The sequence below is a fragment of the Acomys minous genome (assembly GCF_964271855.1).
Source record: "Acomys minous genome assembly, chromosome: 16".
In the NCBI taxonomy this organism is placed as follows: Eukaryota; Metazoa; Chordata; class Mammalia; order Rodentia; family Muridae; genus Acomys; species Acomys minous.
The window spans coordinates 81,521,350-81,538,885 of NC_140498.1; the positions used below are offsets into that span (position 1 = coordinate 81,521,350).

At 47.3% G+C, this 17,536-nt stretch overlaps 1 protein-coding gene across 1 annotated transcript in view; it reads right to left on the reverse strand.

Annotated features, from left to right (window-relative positions):
* The window catches only part of GLT1D1 (glycosyltransferase 1 domain containing 1), a 71,880-nt gene that overhangs the window by 14,793 nt on the left and 39,551 nt on the right, over positions 1-17,536 (reverse strand). The window contains exons 7-10 of the mRNA XM_084763645.1: positions 13,571-13,666; positions 12,758-12,807; positions 985-1,028; positions 386-506 (exon numbers count right to left, since the gene is read on the reverse strand). Of these exons, the coding sequence (XP_084619771.1) occupies positions 386-506; positions 985-1,028; positions 12,758-12,807; positions 13,571-13,666 (311 nt within the window). The remainder of the gene's footprint in view (positions 1-385; positions 507-984; positions 1,029-12,757; positions 12,808-13,570; positions 13,667-17,536) is intronic.

Genomic DNA, 17,536 nt, shown 5'->3' on the forward strand with positions numbered 1-17,536 from the left:
GGGTGAATGTGTATTTACATATAAAATACACTTCTCTACACTGGTTTCAAACTTAATTGCTGAGGAGGCTGACACTTACCACAGCGCACAGGTAGAGCTGCCCTCTTTGCTGAACAGAAAGATGACATGCAGCCATGTCATGTACTTTCAGAGCAGCTGAAGCAGAGCCACACCCACGTGGGGAGGCTCACAACCACCTGCAAGCCCAGCTCCAGGGTATCTGGACGCCCTCTACTGGTCTCCAGCAGCAGCTGCACTCACTTGTACATACTCCCACACAGACACATGTGCACACACATACATTAAAAAAAAAAAAAAACTTTAAAAAAGAGAAGAGAGAAAGAACATCTGGTGCTCCATCCTCAGCATTCCGAGCTGTAGTTACCTCCAAGATGGCGGCCGACATGCCCTCGGAGACTGAGCTGTTGACCAGCGCAAAGCAGCTCTTTACCACAGCATGCAGGTCCTCCTGGCACATCTCTCGGATCAACCGCACCCCTGCGGCCCTGAAAGAACAGAGCAGGGAGAGCATAGCTGTTTCAGCCCTTCGCATAGTCCTGCCCAAATTTTATGTGTACAATGGACACTCAACTTGTACAGCCAGTGTCATTAGTTAAGGGGGAAAAAATCATCTTCAAGCGATCTTCACTAAGCCAGATATGGAATCACGCACACAGAATCCAGGCCAGGCTTGGATAGGCAGTGAGACCCTGACCCAGAAGCAAAGTGGTTTGCTCTGGCCTTTCTGCAGATGACTAGGGAAATAAGAGTCTTGCACTTTGAGTGTGTCCATTTATTTGCCTTTATATTGGAGCCCAAAGCATGACCTTGAGGAGTCACGGGGAACGTTACAGAAGGCAGCGCTTGTCACCTGCTTAGTCTGAGGTGGCCAAGCTGGGACTGCTGAACCGCCCACTCTGCCCCTCAGGATTCTTTGTGTGTAAGATGCCGGCTGCCTGTAGGTGCCACCTGCCTGCCACTCACCTCCTCACCCGGTCTTTCACTTCTCTTGTAAATGCAGGATCTACCTGGGAAAAGAGGGACAAGAAACACCTTTTTTGCCGTTTGTTTGTTTTGTGTTGTTTTTCGAGACAGGGTTTCTCTGTGTAGCCTTGGCTGTCCTGGACTCACTCTGTAGCCCAGGGTGGCCTGGAATTCATGGTGATCCACCTGCCTTTGCCTCCCAAGTACTAGGATTAGAGGAAGAAACACTTTTTTTTTTTTTTTTTGGTTTTTTGAGACAGGGTTTTTCTGTGTAGCCTTGGCTGTCCTGGACTCCTTTTGTAGAACAGGCTGGCCTCGAACTCACAGCGATCCGCCTGCCTCTGCCTCCTGAGTGCTGGGATTAAAGTTGTGCGCCACCACGCCTGGCCTACTTTTTTTTTTTTTAAAGTCTGACCCTCGGGCTGGCACGTGGCTTATCAGGTGAAGGCCCTTGCTGCAAAAGTCTGAGGGTCTAGATTTGATCCCAGAAGCTCACATGGTTGAAGGAGATAACAGACCCCCAAAAGTTGACCTCTGACCTCCACTTATGCACCATGGTATGCACAACACACATACATACACACTCATGCACACACGATTTTTTTTTTAAATCCGGACCCCGTAGGTGGGACCAAGTGGTAGAGCAACTAACTAGCATGCATAAATCCCTGGGTTCGAGCCCCGAGCACAGGATAAGCCAGGTGTGATGATGAGAGCCTCAGAAGTTAAAGGATTGGAAGGTCAAGGTCAAGGTCAAGGTCAAGGTTATCTTCCGCTACATGGCAAATTCCAGGCCAGCCTGGGATATCTGAAAGCTCCTGCCTGGAGCTGGGGTAAGCCTTATCTAAATCTCAGGCCATGGAAACAGGACAGAACCCACCCAATAGTGCAGAAAGGAAGAACCTAGGGACAAACAGAACAGTCCAAGTCCAGACTATGGGTGCCACCTTGTATGAGAGTTGAGCCCAGGGAAACCCAGAGGACAGCGGAGAGTGCCTACAGACGGGACAAAGTAACTGTCCGATCTCGCAGGGAAAGGCATGCTTGCTGGAATGACGTACGTGGAATTTGTCACAAAAGCACTCAAGAGAGTGAGGGGGAAAGCCTTAGCCTCTGACAAAGCAGCTCGTGGAATTAAAGCCTTTTTTCACCCCCTTTGTTTTGTTTTTACAGGGAGCCTCCTCAGAAATAAAGAGTTTCAAAGTCAAGGACGCGCCCCCTCGTCTGATGAATAACAAAATGTGTCTATTCATTCGAATATTACTCAGACACAAAGATTGCACAGCAGCATTATGCTAGTCCAGGCGTGGTGGTGCACACCTGTGGTGCAGCGTTGGGGGGGGGGGTGTAGGCAGGTACACCAGGAGTTCAAGGTCATACTTGGCTATCTACAGAGTTCAAGGTCAGTTTGCTTCTGAGACAGGTGCAATCACTCGTGTTTCAACCCAAACAGAAACTCTTCACAGAGACATCTGACATGGCTAACTCCATCAGACTGGTCCTTTGGTGTCTCCCTGCCTGACTGCTATTACCTGCCGTGGAAGCAGTTTTAGAACAATTGGAAGCCCCTTCTTCAAGCCAAAAGCCTAGAATCAGCAAGATGAAGATGACTCAGTGAGCACAGATGCTTTGACATCGAGCCTGACCCGAGTTAGACCTCCAGGACCCATATGCACCATGGCACACGTGCCTCCTCCAAAATAAGTAAGTAAATGGATATAACTAAACAAACGAACAAACAAACAGAGCCAGGAATGGTGGTGCTCACCTTTAACCCCAATACTTGGGAGGTAGAGGCAGGTAGATCTCTTGTGAGATCAAGGCCAGCCTGATCTACATAGTGACCTGTCTAGAGCTACCCAATGAGACCCTGTCTCAAAAAAAAAAAAAAAAAAAAAAAAAAAGGAAAAAGGGAGGAAAAGAAAGAGAAATAAGGAAGATGGAGAGATGGCATCTGCATACACAGACACAAATAAAAATATAAACACATTTTTAAAACTTTTCTTTTTAAACCCCAGACATTCATTGCTTCAAAAACACAGCAAGGGTGTGAAGCCAGCAGCCCCTCCCAACTGTGGCTCCAGCGGAGCTGCAAGGAAAGCAGACTCAATTCCTGTTCTCATTTGCACGTTGCCAATAGCCATCATGAATTACAAGCATGCTGGCTGCCTGAAAGCAAATGCCAGGACCGCTATCTTATAAAGCCAGGTGACATGAAGCCATCATCTGAACACCCTCGCTCCGCTTTCTTCTGACAGGAAGTGCTGTATGGTGCACCTCGAGTCCTTCCAACTGCTAGGATGCCTGCCCAAAATCACAAAGGATGGGGGTAGGCTTACTGCCATCCCTGGGGTCGCTATGTGGCTGGAAATGTATGGGGCTACATTGTATCAAACATGAATGCATAAGAATTTGTAACTTTCCACCGGGTGTTGTTGGTGGTGGTGGCGGCTGCCGCGCCCGCCTTTAATCTCAGCACTTGGGAGGCAGAGGCAGGTGGATCCCTGTGAGTTTGAGGCCAGCCTGGTCCCACAGGACTACACAGAGAAACCCTATCTGGGGAAAAAAAAAAGAATTTGTAACTTTCCCTAGGAAGATCTGTGCAGAGAGACACTCACGGCTATGGACAAGTTGCTGCTACTGTAGCCATTAATAATTAATCCTCAGTAGCCAGCTAAGCCAGAAGAACATGCTAAAGCCTTTTACAACCAGTAATTTAGTTCTAGTAACAATGTCATTACTGAACACTGTCACCGAGAAAGACGTGAGAGGCTGTGTAACTCCACCACTGTCACAGAGCAGGACGACTGGGCCAGTGTTCCAGTCTAGGCCAACTAGAAGCCAAGCTCTCTTGTTGTGCATGACTCATAGAAAGCTCAAGGGGCAGAGGCTAGAGAAATAACCAACCCAGTTGGTAAAGTGTGTGCCTTGCAACCATAAAGACCTGAATTCAATCCCCAGAACCCACATTTTAAAAGCACACGTAGGTGTCAGGGCTGGAGAGATGGCTCAATGCTTTCACAGCACATGCAGAGGAACAGTGGTCCCAGTATCCACACTGGGCAACTCAAGACCATCATTTGTAACTCCAGTTCCATGGGATCCAACATCATCTTCTGGCTCGATGACCCCCTACACTCAAGTGGTGAATATACATATGTATGTGTATGTGTATACGCACACACACAGGCACACATACATACACATAAAATAAATGATCTGAACCTTTAAAAAAGCAAGGTGTTGTAGTGTATGCTCATAATTCCAGCTTATGGCTGGGGAGTTGAGGATACCTGACCCTTCCTGGACAGTCACTCTCTCTCTCTCTCTCTCTCTCTCTCTCTCTCTCTCTCTCTCTCTCACACACACACACACACACACACACACACACACACACACACACTAAATAAATAAATAAATTAATTAATTAATTAAACCTAAAGAAAAAGCAAGGTATTACAGGCATGCTCATAATTGCAGCCTAGGGCAGGGGAGTGGAGGACACCTGACACTTCCTAGACAGTCAGCCCAGGCAAATCTGTGAGTCTCACAGCGGTGACAGACCCTGTCTCAAAACAATAACAAAAAGATAGATGGCCCTCCACAGGAATATGCACCAGTGTGTGTGTCACTGTGCGTGCGTGCGTGTGCGTGTGTGTGTGCGTGTGTGTGTGTGTGTGTGTGCTGTAAAGGTCCATGAAATTCCTGCCACCTTCTTCACTCTTGGCCCCCGCTGGCCAACCTGTGTCCCAGGCTCCAGAGTCATCCTCCGGGATGCAGCTGGTGCCACATCTCTCAGATGCTTTTTGTTTTGTTTTTTTTTTTTGGTTTTCAAGAGAGGGTTTCTCTGTGTAGCCTTGGCTGGTCTGAACTCGCTTTGTAGACCAGGCTGGTCTCGAACTCACAGCGATCCGCCTGCCTCTGCCTCCCGAGTGCTGGGATTAAAGGTGTGCGCCACCACACCCAGCTTCCGAGATGCTTTTAATCCAGAAGCAACACCTCCCCACCCGCCTCCATCCCTCCACCCCCACCCCCACTGTCCTGCCTGCTACCTGCCACCCCGGGGGAGTCACCATCTATGATAGCTCTGCCTCTTCCCTCTGTGCATCAGTCTCCTTCCCTGGCTGTCATGTGGTGACCGGAACAGTCCCAGACATGAGAACTCCTATTTTACTTCCCATTCCTGAGGCCTCGTGCTCAAATTAGTAAGCAGCTAGATTCCATAATAACCCTAGCCTATGACAATGTAAGAAGAGTAAATCCTCCACAACGAAAGCCTCCTTCTGGGCTGGCAAGATGGCTCAATGGGCAAAGGGCCTTGCCACCAAGCACAATGACCTAGGTTTAATCCCCCGGGAGCTCCCCCAACCTTGGACACTGTAGGAGAAAAACCAACAATTCCTACAAGTTGTCCTTTGACCTCTAGACACACGCATTATGTCATGGGCGCTCACACGTGCGTGCACATGCACACACTCACACAAATATAATTTTTAAAAAGTCTTTCATTCTACGTGTTAATTTTCATGCTAATACCGCACGTTGTTGGTTTACTCCGTCTTCTTCTTGTCTTTCTTAGCGTGCACTGGCTCTCATGATGAACTATTCTGGGAAAGATAATTTGTCAAGGATACAAGTCCTGTTCTGAGATGGCTGAAGTGTGAGGCTGGAATGTAGTTAAGGAACGAAGAGCGAGCCTAAAAATGAAACCACAATTGACGCCGCCTTCCCTGGGTTTACTTTCCACTTCGGTTCATTTTCAAATCTCTTAGTGAAGCCGAGTGGAACAAAACGCAAGATAAAGAGGAAAAGAAGAATGGATGTTTTTATTTAATGAAATTTTTAAGGGAGGAAAAAAAAAGCATTGAAAACGACAGAGAGAGGGAAAAAATTCTCATTTCTCCCTTTCAAGCTTGTTTATTTTCTAACAAAATATATTGTTTCAACTTCAGGGCTTAGGGGAAATCATCTTTGCTATAAGAAGTTACTGGGCAAAGCCATTAGGCCTGACGTGCCTAAAGCAAATATTCCTGGCTCCAGTGTGTCTTATCAGAGAGCTGGGGAGGGTACCGTACAACATGCACCGATAGCTGGAACATGTGCATCTCTCAAACCGAGGAACTGAGAGATCAAAGGAGCATTAACAGAAACCCGGAGCTGACCTCAGAGCATCCTGCAGCTAGAGCTAGATCCCAGCAGTGAGAGCAGAGAGGGGACGTTGGCTTTAATGGTGCCTTCTGCTTCCTGTATCCACTGGGACAGTCCCTTGAGGGCAGGACCTGCTCAAGTTTTCACCCAGCAAGCCAGGAGGAAGATAGGTACTACTGTCTTCGTAATTCCTGCTTTGCAGATGGGGAAACTGAGGCACATGGTTAAGTCAACAGCAGCCAGGTAGCTGCCCCCAAAGTCAATGAGGGGGCATGCAACCCTTCACACAGCCGCATGACCTAGCTTTTCTCACAACACAGAGGCAGGTCTGGCCCAGAGAAGGGGGGTGTAGTTTACTGACGAGCCACCAGGTAACGGCAGTGAGACCTTGGCAGACACCCAAGTGCTGCATATTTATAACGCAGGCCGAACACTCTCATATACATAAACTAAAATGAGGTAAGACTTGAAAACAAAATGCGTCTACACATAATCAGTTTGGGATTTTGTTGTGGCTGTCGCTGTTCGGCCCCTCCATCTCATCCCGCCTGCTCACAGCTCATGGTCACTTCTCCTCACTGGACAGGGTCTGGTGAGTGGCCTCACATGGAGGTCCTCTCCCTAGGAAAAGGCAGATCAAAGAGGCAAGGTGGGAGAGGTTCTTTTTTTCCTCCCAGGCACTCAGCCTTGAGTGACCCTTGTTCCAGTGAGCGTCTTATGTTCATTCCCAGGCATCTGGCCATTCCCAGTGAGCTCTTAGCCCTCTGGCAGGCTTTAGGACTGGGAGCCGTTGGATTTTTGTTTGTTTGTTTGTTTTTGTTTTTGGAGCCTACACATTGTCTTCACCAGCGTCCCTTGCATGAATGGGGCTAAGAATTGGCAACAAAATCATCTTATGTCTGGGCCATTAAAACAAGATTTTTCAGCTGGGCGTGGTGGTGCATGCCTATAATCCCAGCACTCGGGAGGCAGAGGCAGGTGGATTGCTGTGAGTTCAAAGCCAGCCTGGTCTACAAAGCGGGTCCAGGACAGCCACGGCTACACAGAGAAACCCTGTTTCGAAAAACAAAAAATAAAAAAATAAAACAAGAATTTTCATGTGTCCTGTCTCTCGGACACTTGGCAAACCCACCTTATCAGCATGCAAATACTCAAAAGTCAAGTACAAAATGGTTTACATCTTCTCCCGTTCCAGACTCAGAACAACAATAAATCAAGCACTCGAGTGTGACCATTATAGACAGGTAGAGGTTTAAAAGGAAAAAGAAAAAAAAAAAGGAGTCTGTATTGAGAGGTCAGAAAGGCACACCTGAGGAGGAGCCCCACCTGAGTCAGGCCCCACATTGGAGAATTTCATCTCAGGAGGCAGCAGCACCAACCTGACTCCATCAGGTTAACCTGTGGACAAGTCTGTGTGGAGGGCCCAGCCCACTGTGGGCGGTGTCACCCCTAGGCAGGTGGTCCTGGGTTATATAAGAAAGCAGGCTGGGCCTTTAATCCCAGCACTTGGGAGGCAGAGGCAAGCAGATCTCTGTGAGTTTGAGGCTAGCCTGGTCTACAGAGCGAATTCCAGGACAGCCAGAGCTGTTATACCAAGAAACTCTGTCTCAGGGAGGGGGAAAAAAAAAGGCAGACTGAGACAATCTTGAGGAAGCAAGCCAGTAAACAGCATTCCTCCACGGCCCGGTTCCTGCCCTGGCTCTCCTTCTCGATGGCCTGTAAACTGTAAGCCAGATGAACCCTTACCCCCCTCCCCAAACTGATTTTGTTATGGTGTTTATCAGGGCGGGAACTGGAATAGGAGGAGGTGGGATCTTACTGTGATGGAGCTGACATGTTATTAGGGGCAGGGTGGATTGTGGAAGGATCTGGGAGCTTTGGGGTGGCGGAGCCAGTGAGTACTCAAGGCTTGGGCTGCTCCTGTGGGAGATTGGAGGATAATGCTGAGAACAGAGCAAATATGGAGACCTGGCTTGATTACCTGAGGGAATTTGAGAGTCTCTCAGGGACTCTACCAGGACCTTCCTTCTTGTGACTTTTGTTTGTTGTTTGTTTTTTTTTGAAACAAGGTTTCTCTGTATAGCTTTGGCTGTCCTGGACTCCCTTTGTGGACCAGGCTGGCCTCGAGCTCGCTGTGATCTGCCTGCCTCTGGGTGCTGGCATTAAAGGCTTGTGCCACCTCAACTCAGCTTCGTGGGGCTCCTCCTCACGTGAGTTTTAAATTGCAAGTCTGTGGTTTCTGGTTTGCTGGGACAGGAAGGTCAGCAGTGACTTGTCCAGGAGAAGTCTTCTAGAAGGTGTTGCCCTGGGGACAGCACCCAAAAGTTGTGCTCCAGGGGCCACAGCTGTACCTCAAGCAAGCAAGCAAATTTAGTAAGATGTGGACATTTCCCACAGGGTCCTGGTTTGAGGGTATAGGGGACTCATGAGAGCAAGCTGTGGCAGGGCTGGAGTTCCTTCAGAGAGGTCAGGAGGCCATTGGTGGAGGTGTACCCTCAGCCGTGGCAGAGGCTTCAGGCTTGAAGGAGTCATGGAAAAGAAATCTGAGGCTTGCTGCATGGGGCAGAGGCAAAGTCCCTAAAGCAGTGGTTCTCAACCTCAGGGTCATGACCCCCTTGAGGGCAGGGCCAAATGACCTTTTCCCAGCGGTCACCAAAGGCCATTGGAAAACACAGATGTTACATTACGATTCATAAAACTAGCAAAATTACAGCTCTGAAATAGCAACAAAATCATCTTATGGTTGGGGGGTTCACCACAACGTGAGGAACAGTATTAAAGGGTCACAACATTAAGAGGAAGTTGAGACCCCCCCCCATCCTAAAAGGGGGCTAGAAAGAGGATATTGGTAAAGATACAGCCTCAGTGGTGACCCCAGGACTGAGGGTTTCATGGGGAGAGACCACTGGCGAGATGAAGCCTCAGCAGCAAGGGGGGAGGGGACCCCAGAATACTGGAGATACCAGACAGTGAACCGACCACTCAGGGACAGTGGCAGGGGTGGGGTGGAGCTAACCTAAGTATGCAGGACAGGTTAGGTGTGCTGCACTGGCAGAACCAGAGAGCTGGGACTGCCCCAAGTCATTTGGAGCCTGGTTCATGAGAGTCCCAGCTATTTATATTGTTGGAGTTTGGTTTTGCTTTGATCTGATTCTAACTGTGCCCTGGTTTGTCCCTCCTGAAATAAGAAGTGCATAGCTTATTTTGAATTTGATAGGACGCCACAGTTAAGAGACTTGGATTTTTGTTTGTTTGTTTGTTTTTCAAGACAGGGTTTCTCTGTGTAGCCTTGGCTGTCCTGGACTCGCTTTGTAGACCAGGCTGGCCTCGAACTCACAGCGATCCGCCTGCCTTTGCCTTGACTTGGATATTTTTAAAGAGACGTTGAAAGTTTAAAGTGTTGGGATTTTCTTCTGAAGATTGAGGGATTTCTTTTTGTTTTGTTGTGTTGTGTTGTGGTTTGGTTTGGTTTGGTTTTTTTTCGAGACAGGGTCTCTCTGTGTAGCCTTGGCCATCCTGGACTCACTTTGTAGACCAGGCTGGCCTCGAACTCACAGCGATCCGCCTGCCTCTGCCTCCTGAGTGCTGGGATTAAAGGTGTGCGCCACCTCGCCCGGCTGTATGATGTATATTTTAAATCTGTTTTATGTGTCTGGCTGCACATGTTCCATAGGACAACGTCTGGGAATTGGGTCTCTCCTTTCGTCATGTAGCTCCCTGGGATTGAACTCGGGTCATCAGGCTTAACAGCAAGCGCCTTTACCCACTGAGCCATTTTACCAGCCCCCCTCCCCTCTTGGTTGTCTTTAGTAGCATCTCTGGCCTTGTTCTAGGTAAAGACGGCCATTTGCAAAGTCTGTGAGAACACAGAGAACAGCAATGCATGCCGGGAAGGTCCACAGGGACCCAGAATAGGACAAATAGATGAGGCTCGGAGAGGTTGTACAAAGCGGTCACTAGACTCCAAAGAAGTGAGTGGACGTGAGGCCAGCTACTCCATTAACACATGGAAATTCTGTTTCCTTCCGATTGAAGCATTTCTTCCTGATTGGAGGCTTAGGAAAGACATAAGAAAGTCACAGGACTCACGGGGCCTCCTGCGGTCACAGAAGCAGGAAGCAAGGACTCTCTTCAGTGGATCTGCCTGCATGTTAGACAGGAAGCCATGGGGATGCCATCATCACCCGGGGCTGAGGTGGGTTTTGGTGATACAAGCCCGTCCTCTCGTAATTAACACCAATAATCTCACTGGTTCACCAAGATGGGCTTGCATACATTGCACGCAGTCCTCGGTGTACCCTCCCTGTCAGACTGTCAGTTAGCAAAAACCTTCCAGCTTGCCTATTACCATCTGGCCAAACAAAACAAGGTGGTGGGAGAGGTGGCTCCTATCACACAGGGGAGAATTCCAATCAGTACTCCAGATGACGTATCTGTCTTAGCTCAGATGAGTGCTGCAGCGGTAGCCATCTTGGGTGACCTACAAACTTAGCAGAGAGTCAGAGAGGCGAGAAGCCAGGATCAGGGCGTAGAGCAGGCTGAGCATCTGGTGAGGCGTGCTTCCTGGTTCATAGGGGTTGGCCTCTTGCTGTGTCCACACACAATGAAAAAAACAAGGCAGCTGCTCCTTGGGGCTTCTCTATAAGGGATCACACTGATGAGGGCTCCCTCCATCCCCTCGCTATACCCACCTCCCAGGGGACTCATCTCATCACACTGCAAGAAAGGATCCCAGCAGCGGAGTTTGGGAAGAACAGACGCACAGTGGGAAGCCTGGATTAGAAGCCACACGAGGACAGGGTTGTAATGGCCACGCAGATCCCATCGGGCTAGGAGCACAGGGTACACTTTGTTTTCCAAACTGCTCGGGGCAAATGAAAGTCCACACGCATGAGGTGTGGCCTCAGCGCTGAGCAAGGAATAGGAGGCACAGGAGATGGTCGCTCCTCACCCACCAAGAGTCAACACAGGACACAGAGGGGCAGTTCCCCTGGCAACAGCCACCACACGTCAAACTTGGTGTGTATGAGGGCCCTGCTCCCAACAGCAGGGTCCCTAACCAGAGGCCAGCAGCTCGATCCGACACTGGGTTAAGAGCACTTGTGCATTTGCAGTTTGAGCAGCTAAAGGGCTTAAGAATCCTTTGGACCAATCAGAGAGTTTGGCTTCTGCACTGACTCAGATAAACTTCTCATCTTGTGTATTTTAAGACGAGTGTCCTCTTTCTATGACCCGCCAGTTTCCCCACGAGAATTATCTACTTATCCTTTGCGGCAGTCAATTAGTTTGAATTAATTGTAATCTTTACAGTAAGTAAAGCCATAAAGGAAAACAGCTATAATCTTTCTCTCTCTCTCTCTCTCTCTCTCTCTCTCTCTCTCTCTGTGTGTGTGTGTGTGTGTGTGTGTGTGTGTGTGCGCGTGCATGCGTGCGTGCGTGTTTGCGCATGCATGTGTACCCACATGGTATGGTTCTGGGAACTGAATCCAAGGCCTCGCACATACAAGTTTTGGGAGTGCTCTGCCACTGAGATATGACCCAGGTGGTTTTTTGTTGTTGTTGTTGTTTTTTAATATTTTTCCATGTATGCATGTGCACCGCATGTATGTATTGCCTAAAGAGCTAGATGAGGAAGTTGGACCCCTTGGAACTAGAGTTACAAATGGGTGTAAGCTGCCATTTGGGTGCAGAGGACCAAACCCAGGTCCTCTGGAATAATAGTCAGTGCTTTTAATGGCCGAGCTAGCTCTCCAGCCCCATCCTTTTCATTAAAAAAAAAAAAAAAAGAAGAAGAAGAAGAAGAAAAAAAAGGCAAATTATGGGCCAAAGGAGTTACCTCAGCAATAGAGGTGCTTACCATCAAGCCAGACACCTGAGTTCAATCCCACATGGTAGAAAGACCCCTTAAATGCTATGACACATGGCCATACCCGCACATAACACAAATAAATAATAAAATGTAACAAAAAGGCAAATTTACTTTGGTTTCTTAAAGAGGAAAAAAGGCCTACATACATAGAAGAGGAACACAAACTAGTTTTGGAAAATGAACTATAAGTCAGTAGAAGAGAGGCTGGAGAGATGGCTACACAGAGTGCATGCTGTTCTTGCAGAGAACCCGGGTTCCATTCAGAGCACCCACACTGGGCACCTGACAATCACTTGTGAATTCAGGTGTAGGGGGATTCAATGCCCTCTGCTGGCCACAGTAGGAACTGCATACACATGGAACAACACACACACACACACACACACACACACACACACACACACACACACGGCATACACAATTAACCAAAAAAAAAGTGAAAGTCCTTGCAACTTAAAAAAAGAAGGAAAAGGAGCTGGAGAGATGGCTCAGAGGTTAAGAGCACTGGCTACTCTTCCAAAGGTCTTGAGTTCAATTCCCAACAAGCACATGGTGGCTCACAACCCTCTATAATGAGATCTGGTTCCCTCTTCTGGCATGCAGGTGTACATGCAGACAGAACACTGTATGTGTAATAAATACATCTTTTTGGCAGAAAATTGTATACATAATAAATAAATAAATCTTTTTTTTAAAAAATGGAAAAGAAAGCAAAGGTCAATAGGAAAGATTGGTGTTCATGGCACTTGGACTCACCTCAGGACCCACAATCACCATGTAAACATTGGGTGCTTCTTGATGCCATTCTTGAGAAGAAAAAGAAAGAAAGAAAGAAAGACCTTGAATGGGCCTAACATGGCTTCAAGTCACGGTGGAGGATGGGAATACGGACAATTCAACTTAACTACAAATTACCCCCATGGTATGTTTTGTGTTCTTAGGTCACTAAGCATTTATCCGTGCTAGCCAGCATCCTTTACTTAGAATGCCTATATGTGGCATTGCACACTTTTACTTAAAGATTTGGTTTTTTGGGGGGTGGGGGCTGGAGCAATGGCTCAGTGGTTAAAAACACTTGCTACTCTTGCAGAGGATCAGATTTTGTTTCCCAGCATCCCGCTGCCTGTAACTCCAGTTTTGGGGGACCCAATGCCCTCTTCTGGTACCCACAGGTACTGCACACATATCATAAACACACACACAGGCAAACACATAAAATAACAATAAGGGGATCTTTATAAATAAATGGTAGGATTTTTTTAAAACAATAATTTAGCCTTATAGTTATTTCCAAATTGTCTAACATCCTTCATACATGAAGCTGCAAGTCTACACAGAGATATTAATCCCATAAATTACCCTTTCTGGCAGTTTCCAAAGTGACAATCTAGGAAAAGGGAAAAGAGGTCCCCCTGGGCAAGGTGGCTTATGCTGTAGTCCCTGTGTATGGAATGCTAAAGCAGGAGAATTGAGAGTTCAAGGCCAGCTTGGGCACCCAGTAAGAGCACAAAGCCAAAGGCACGTCTCTGTTCACAAATCCACACACCAAGGAGGGGGGATAACACATACCTGAGAACGCGTCTACCAAGTACAGAGGATCCTTCACGGGTCTGAGTCCACATATGACAAGGAAAACATACAGGTTGTCGGCACTTTGGTCAATCTCTGCAATGTAAGAGCACAGGACACATCAGTGGACACGGGAGGTTCAGCTAAGTTACACAGCGAGTGAGTGACACTACCTAGGTGAGCAGACCAGAGGTCCCTAACTCACATGTCTTCTTGCTGCATATTAGTTTTTCCAAGCGTAAAGAAACCTGAGCTTTACTTTACCTCTGAAATGTAAGGTCTCTGTCATAAAGAGGGAAGGGATGGAGGTGACCCAGGCATTAGTGATAGGAGTCAGAAGTCCCAGGAAGGACGTGGGCACAGTTTCATTGAGAAAAGTCTTGTCTTTTTTTCTTTCTTCCTTTCGTTCTTTATTTGTTTTTAGACAGGGTTTCTCTGTGTAGCCCTGGCTCTCCTGGACTCACTTTGTAGACAAGGCTGGCCTTGAACTCACAGAGATCTGCCTGCCTCTGCCTCCCAAGTGTTGGGATTAAAGGTGTGTGCCACCTTCCATAAATGTCTTCTGAAAAACTCTACCCAGCAGGGGACCGAAGTAGATGCTGAAACTCATAGCCAAACTTTAGGCAAAGCACGGGGGGGGGGGGGGGGGTTCTTTTGGAAGAGTAGGGGAATAGAAGGACCTAGAGGGGACAGGAATTCCACAAGAAGACCAACACAGAGTCGACAAATCTGAGCCCAGGGGGGCCCGAGGAGATTGAAGCACAAACCAAGGACCAGGTATGGAGAGGATCCAGGCTCCCTGCTCAGAGGTAGCTGATAGGAAACTCAGTATCCATGTAGGTCACCTAGTAAGGGGAACACGGGCTGTCTCCAATATGAGCTCTGTTGCCTACACTTTGAGGAGGCCTTGCCAGGCCACAGAGGAAGAGGATGCAGGCAGTCCTGAAGAGACTTGATAGTCTGTGATCAGTTGGGAAGGGAGGAAGGTGCCCCTTTTCTGAGGACTATGGGATGGGGGAGGGTGGGACCTGGAAGAGATGAGGGAGAAAGCTATGATTAAGATGTAAAGGGAATAAGTTAACTAAAGGAGGGAGGGCGGGCCACTACCACCCAGCTAGTGTGTTTCTTTATGCAACTAAAAAAGTGGCTTACGGATGGCTTGGGAATTCACGGATGCATAGTGGGTTTGAGCATATGTCCCTAGGAATAGGAAACACACATACGTCTCTCCGTCCTGTTGTTTTTTTTTCTGCATGTGCCAGTTGGACTTGCCAACTCTACCTCAGAAAACTGTAACAGTTCTAAAAGTAGACCTATATGTTTGCCGAATGTTCTGGGTTGGTTTTTTTTTTTCTCTCTCTCTCTCTCTCGTTTGTTTATATTTTGTTTCTCATGCGTAGTTCATTAGATGGCGTCTTCTATAATAGTCCAGGCTGGCCTTGAACTCGTTCTGTAGCTGAGGAGGACCTTGAACTCCTGATCCTCCTGACTCTTACTTTTCAAGTCTAGGATTGCAGGCATGTACGGCCGTACCCTGTTGGGATCCAACCCAGGGCTTCCTGCATGCTAGACAGGCACTCTGCCAACTGAGGTCTCTGTATAGCTTTTTAAAAGACCAAGAGAGAAAGGGTCTGGAAAGATGGTTCAGAAGTTAAAAGCACTGGCTGCCCTTGCAGAGATCCAGGTCCAGTTCCCAGGACTTACACAGTAGCTCACACTCATCTGTAACTCTAGTTCCAAAGGATGTGGCACGCCCTCTTCTGGCCTCTATGGATAGTGCAAGCATGTAGTGCACAGACATACATACTGGCAAAATACCAATACATTAAATCATCATCATCATCATCATCATCATCATCATCATGGCTTAGGAGTGCCATACCTTTGTTGTAGGACCAGCAATAGGTACCAGTCTTGGTAACTCTTCCCATGACAACTGAAGGTGACAGGCTCACCTCTGGACTCTAAATGTAGCAGGAACCTTCCTGACCAACAAAACGCAGGGACAGTGGCCATATGTGACCTTTGAGCCTTGGTTATGAGAGGCCTTGTGACTCCCTAGTCATCTGGACACATAACCTTGTTGGGAAAAAGTCTTGATAGAGAGACTCACCCTGGCAGAGTGAGGTCCCAGACTTGAAATGAGGCTGGGCCTCAGGCACTGATGGGCACGGAACAGACAGAGGCCACCCAGCAGAGCCACAGACCACAACAATTCATACCCACAAAAATCATGAGAAACAGCCATAGGTATTTGCAGCCAGGAGCTCTTGAGGTGTTTTATGGCAACTGGTAGATAATTGATTTAACAGCAATTATTAATAGACTTAGCATAAAAGCTAATCTAAAATATCAGCATTTATAGCCTGCATAACTAGCCATAAAACCATGCTGTGCAAGAATGACTTTTCCAACATGGATATTTTTTTCTCTTTCCTTTTCTTTTTTTCTTTTTTAAATACAATCCATTTTCTGAACTTACCTAAGTCTTGAGAATGAAAATGGCATATGGGTCATACATGTAACTAAGTGCATGAGGGACATGATCAGCAAAAATAATAGACTAATACAAATGACTCTGGACAGAACCACACAGGACCTTGTTGTAGAAAAACCTTAAAAGCAATCACCAGGACTGGGGACATGTCTCACTGGCAGTGTGCTGGCCTTATACATCCAGATACCTTGGTTTGATCCCCAGCACTTACCCTCACACTCACTCCCAACACACACACACACACACACACACACACACACACACACTACACACAAAATTTAAGCCAGGTGCTGTGGCACAAGCCTTCAATCCTAAGCTAAGTCAGAAAGATAACAAGTTTGAGGTCAGCCTAGGTTACAGTGAGTTCAAGACCAGCATGGGCTACAGAACAAAGCCTTGTCTTGAAAAGAGAAAGAAAGGAAAAGAAAAAGGAAAGAAGGAAAGGAAAGGGGTAAAAAAAAAAAAAGGAAGAAAATTCAGGGTAAATATGTTCAAGAAACTTTAAATGTTGGGCCAGGAGAGGGGACATGATGGTTAAGTGTGCTTACTGATCTTGCAGAGGACCCAAGTTTAGTTACAGGCACCCATGTGGCAGCTCTCAAGGGTCTACAACTCCAGCTCCAGAGGATTCAATGCCCTCTTCTGGCCTTCTTGAGCACTGCACCCAAGTGCACAGACCCACACATAGATACACATCCATAACTTAAAATAAAAGAAAATCTTTTTTAAAAATGTCTTATATGCATGTATGAAAATGTCATATATATATATTGAATAATGAATATAAACATAAAATGTCACTACAGTCTCTGAATTAACTTTGACAATATCACTAGGCTGTGCTGAGGGTTTTATATCCCGGCCCCATACTCTGAACCTCATGAATGAACCTCAGCAGAGAGATTACAGTGAGTGCATACTTGACTAAAGTCTGAGCCCAAAGCTATGGGCAGAATGTGGTCTCAAGGTCAGAGAATTGGAATTCAGGCACTGGAATGCAAGGCCAGGAGTCAAGCGATTGTCTTTAATAAATGATAAGCTATTCTCCTTAATAAAAATCCAAGGGGAGGAGAGGTCAGAATGAGAAGGCAGCCTATGTGTACCTGAGCCTCAGCCTGAAGGTCTGCGGGGAACGGAGATCAAAATTACCTTCAAAAGACTTGCTTATTCATTTCAACTTAAATATAATTCTTTACATGGGAAAACCAGGGAGGAGGCTCCCTAGCTAAAGCAGGCGACCTCAGTCTCACACGCAGGATCTGTGTATTCACAGACACAACCCACATGCCACCTACATACACCCCACACCGCCACACAGGTGCCCGTACAACATGTGTATACATACACACTGTAGTTCATATACTCAGAAATTACAGTCAGCGATGGGACAGTCCAACCAGCACCAGAGTGAAACACAACTTCAATTTGCTCACGCCCTCGATGTGGGGACACATGTTCAATCCATGACA